At 32.3% G+C, this 5,000-nt stretch overlaps 1 protein-coding gene across 1 annotated transcript in view; it reads right to left on the reverse strand.

The window, feature by feature from the left end:
- Positions 1-540, reverse strand: part of LOC136847711 (digestive cysteine proteinase 2-like) — a 5,605-nt gene extending 5,065 nt beyond the window's left edge. The window contains exon 1 of the mRNA XM_067119568.1: positions 387-540. Within this exon, the coding sequence (XP_066975669.1) occupies positions 387-470 (84 nt within the window). The 5' untranslated portion in view covers positions 471-540. The remainder of the gene's footprint in view (positions 1-386) is intronic.
- Between the last annotated feature and the right edge of the window lie 4,460 nt (positions 541-5,000).

A 5,000-nucleotide genomic window follows, 5' to 3' on the forward strand; every position in this document is an offset into this window, starting at 1 on the left:
ATTTTAAACTCGAAACATTTACTAATTATATGTAAATCTCTAGTGCCGGATATATCACATTTTTTTGTAACTACGCTTTGTGGAAATACTCTTTTTTTATTATTATTTTCCTTATATTAGTGAGCGTCTAGACTCCGGAAATGCACGGGCATTAATATGATATATTAAAATGCCATATTTCTTTGACACTGAGTCACTGTAAAACTGCTTTGTTTATTCGTACCAAAAATGTCATTTGTTATTCTAGAGAAGAAAGTGACAACTAAATTTCTAAAGTTCCCAAGTAGTGACAGAGAAAAATCTTGCAAAGGTCAATAGGTACAATGACATTTAGGAATATACTCATGTCCATGAACTGGAGAAGGATTCAAGTTCTTCAGCTTTACCTTGAATTCACTCCACCGTTCATTACTGGCCGGACTGCATGTGGCTACGGCCACTCCTAGCACGACAAGGGCGATAGTCTTCATCTGAAAGAGACAGCATATCGTTAAATTGTTATGGGACAGGAAACTCGTAAATAAATTGATAGGCACAGTTAATAAACTCACCTTTCCTCATATTTACTCAGTTTTTAGAGGCTTTGCAGTTTCAAGCACGCCACTTCGCATATAATGTTTGATTTAAAATCACTAACGAATTCTGTATTTTTCAACGGTTTTGCTGCTATTGCTAACCGTCAATACAGCACATCTCCATGAGAGAAATGAAATGAATCGTTTTTAATCTTATTCCTCGAGAAATGAACAAATGAAGAGGAAATAAAAGAAATCGCTGTCTTTCTGACGTAACTACGTACCTCCGTAGTCAGTGTAATAACATACTCAATGATCATTCTGTTAACAATAGAGAATAATACGCGGCCAGGAACTTCTTCCTTTACGGAAAACGAAGAGCTGATAAAGTCAATTGACCGTTTTTTATTTTAATGCAAAACCTGATACCGACAACATGGCCTTGGTTGGTAGCCCAAAGCACAGTAGCAATTAAAACAAATCACGACTGAAAGGCCTTGATGTGACCCACCAACAGTGGCTCACAACAGGCTTCTCTGGCTTGTTGCAAGTTTCCTTGTCAACTGATTTCTTTTTTCTTCACATGGCTGGGTATTTTTGATGTCAGTTTATCAAGAATAACAGTCATGGATGAGCTTTCCTTGGAATAGCGAGAAGTGCTCCGATCTAGGGTGATACAACTAGAGCGCCATTCTGGTATTGATCTGCCGGCTTGACTAGGCTTATGATAAAAACCTTTCTCTGATGTATCACGCTTATTTCCGTGATGAAAAATTTTCATATATTCATATCTTGGGAGTAATGAAATTTTCTGACATTATTAGTAAACCAGAAGGTTTATTCGACGGAGATATTTGTTAAAATGGATGAGTTTAACCACCCCAGGTTTCCTTACCAAACCTGAAATTGTTTCCAGACCTATGGCGGATTAACTGAGTAGTTAATGTTAAATTTACGTTACGGCAAGAAGGTCAACGATACCTGACAATTTACATTAAAGAAGGAAAGGAATATATATATATATATATATATATATATATATATATATATATATATATATATATATATATATGTATATATATATATATATATATATATATATATATATATATATATACACACATAAATATGTAAATATACACGTATATAAACTGGATAAAAACTTACATAAAAACCATACCAAACTACAAACCTAAAACGAAGGCCAAATCTGTTTGTCCAGATACCTATTCTTCTAAGGAAGGCCACTCGACGGGCAAGTGGGAAAAGCCAAGGAGACCTGGCATTTATCTAATCAAATGTTGGGGGGGCGGGCGCGGGCGGGGGATGGGTGGGGCGGGGGGGTGAGTACCCTTACATTGGGAAACCATGAACCAAGCGTGGGTGGCCAAGCCTTAGATATCTATGGCCAATTTCACTTCTTGGATTGTAACTGTACGTCACCAGAAGACCTGATAATGATAATGTCCAGTATTTTCTGGTTACCATCGGTCAGACTCTGCCATAATGTTTGTTGAGTCTCCAATCGTTTCTGATAAGATTAAGTGAAAACAAGAAAGGACCTCGAAGGAAAGCTGTGAGAGACGAAAGAAGACGCTTCGAGAAGAGACGAGAAGAGAAGGCTTATCTGCATTTCCGTATTCGGGGCTGAGTAAGTCTGTACGACATTGGCGAAAATGAAAAATTAATGGAAAGAGTAGGTCCATTATAGAGCCTGACATAAATAAAGGAAGGAGCAAATGCAGCGCCTGAAACCACAACAGAGAAGTAGAAGAAGAAAGAAAACTTGGGACATTTCTTAGAGAAGTCAAGTCATGAGACATGGATTATGACTAGTGGTATGTTGCCCAAGGCCCTATCAAAAGGCTTCAGCTAAAAGTTAAGAATAAACCATTCTTGTACTATCCGTTTATATATATATATATATATATATATATATATATATATATATATATATTATATATATATATATATATATATATATATATATATTTATATATATATATGCAGTTATTATATATATATGTACATATATGTATATATAAATATATATTTATATTATATTATACTATATATATAATATATATATATATATATATATATATATATATATATATATATATATATATATATATATATATATATATATATATATATATATATATATATATACATATACATATATAAACCAAAACAACCACTATAACAGGTAACTACAACAAAGCCAAGAAACTTACTGTCGAAGAGTTTGTTCCCTATACGTGTAACGCAGTGCTTTATATACCATCTTATCATTGTTTCAAGTGTGAGATAAGAGTAAGGCTTAATGCTTTCAGGCGTAAATTTCACATGGAGACATGTGCAGCCGCACGTGACAGAAAAGAACTTAAAAAACAAGTAACAAAAGTAATGTTAAATGTTTTTTCTCGTTATGACTGGCTAAAGCAGATGTTAGTCGTGGCAAAAATATTTTCGGTAGGACTTATTACCTTATAGGTAGTTCGCTCATGGCAGGAAAAGAACGATGTGCATCGGGTAATTTCATCAAACTATTTTTTTTTTTGCTAACAATTAAATAAGTTAATCGGAACAAAAAAATCGAACGTGATAGTATTTCTTTACAGTTATGATTTACAATTTCTTGTACATTATGAAGATATTCTACGTTAAATAACCTTTAGTGGTAATTGACCTGCAAATAAGCACCACACACTCACGCACAGTTATGCACATACACAATGTAATATATATATATATATATATATATATATATATATATATATATATATATATATATATATATATATATATATATATATATATATATATATTATATATATATATATATATATATTATATATATATATATATATATATATATATATATATATATATATATATATATATATATATATATATATATATATATATATATATATATATATATATATATATATATATATATATATATAGTTTTAACTGTTTTAACATCTACATTTATGAATAAACTTTGTTTTGATATCAGGCTAATAGAGGGCTGTGTTGTACCCTCAACCTCACTAAAATGTCTAGCGTTCTTGTTTTGTTTAAATTACTTTACTTCGGAGGTGAGTAAAACAAATATAAGTGTTTCTCTTGGTTTTGTTAGTGTGATAAGTGCTTCTGGATTTGCCAGCTTAAATTACCAACATTTTGGTAAGACTCCTAGTGTTGTTTTATATCAGTGATTTTCGACCATGGTTTATTTAATTGTTACTGTCAGTTATAAGTGGTTTCAGTTACTGGCATTTTTTGAATGGTTGAGAATTTTTATCTGTGTCTTTGTAAATTATTCCTGCGATGTTTATGGCTACTTGATATGTTGTGGGGACATCGTGTCCTTAACCATACTAAGCTGAAAATGCTAGTGTCTGGCGACAGCTTACTTCTGTTATTAATAGCTGTGACTATATTTTTGTAATATCTTATTATTTTATCTAATTAGTTTAAGGGAAAGAATGGTGTGAGCTGTAAATAGTAAATGGGATGTTATAGTCAGAATGAGTTTCCTTGCTAGGACAAGGTCCATGCGATTTAGAAAAAATGTGCAACAAAAGCGTTGGTGTACAGGCTATATACATGTAAAGCAATGCTTATATATTAATCATTATATTTTCTTTCTTCAATTTCCTATCTCCATTTTTGAGATAGCCTCCATCCCCGCGCGTGATTCCGGAGGCCTTGGAACGTGAAACCGTATCGGACAAGAGAGGCCATTTGCATATTCAATAAACAATCCATGTCTAGTCCCTTCGCTTTCAGATGGCGTATTTCTGAGCCGATATCCAAAGCAGGTGGTATGTTGGCGAATACAAGTATCTGGGTTCAGTTTCAACGCTGCAGCACCGGTTCAAGTTGCGTTCCCCGTTTTCTGTAAGGTTTCTTCGTTTATTTATGGGTATTGTTTTTGGCTATCTTATGCGCATAACTATATAGAGAGACATATATTTATTTATTTTTTTTTTTGCTTTTGCTTTCGTGAAACATTTTATTCTAGTCGGCATGAGCAAAATATTAACTTTTATCTTATCTGTATCACCATTAGAGAAAAGGAATGGAGGACAAGCAAAAACTAACAATAAATAAATAAATGGATAAATAATGATTAAATACCTAGAATAGGGAAGATTATGGCGAAAGTAATAGGTATTTATCACCAAAACAAAAAATGGATAAAGAAGTGTATTTTCTTTTCACATTTTATTGATCCCAAATTTCATATTGTTTTTATCTCTATCTTATCCAGTTTGCCACCTGAACAGAGCCTTTGCTGCAGTGTCATTGTGATCATTGTTACCCATATTATATCATTATTTTATGAACATCATTATTATATACTGCAAACTTATCGATAAGAAAACAAGAAGCGTAAAATTTCCGGTAAACAGAGCACGTAATTTCTAAATAAATAAATATCCATACTTTCACACCTGCTCTTTATATATA

This window comes from Macrobrachium rosenbergii, chromosome 17, assembly GCF_040412425.1.
Source record: "Macrobrachium rosenbergii isolate ZJJX-2024 chromosome 17, ASM4041242v1, whole genome shotgun sequence".
NCBI lineage: Eukaryota > Metazoa > Arthropoda > Malacostraca > Decapoda > Palaemonidae > Macrobrachium > Macrobrachium rosenbergii.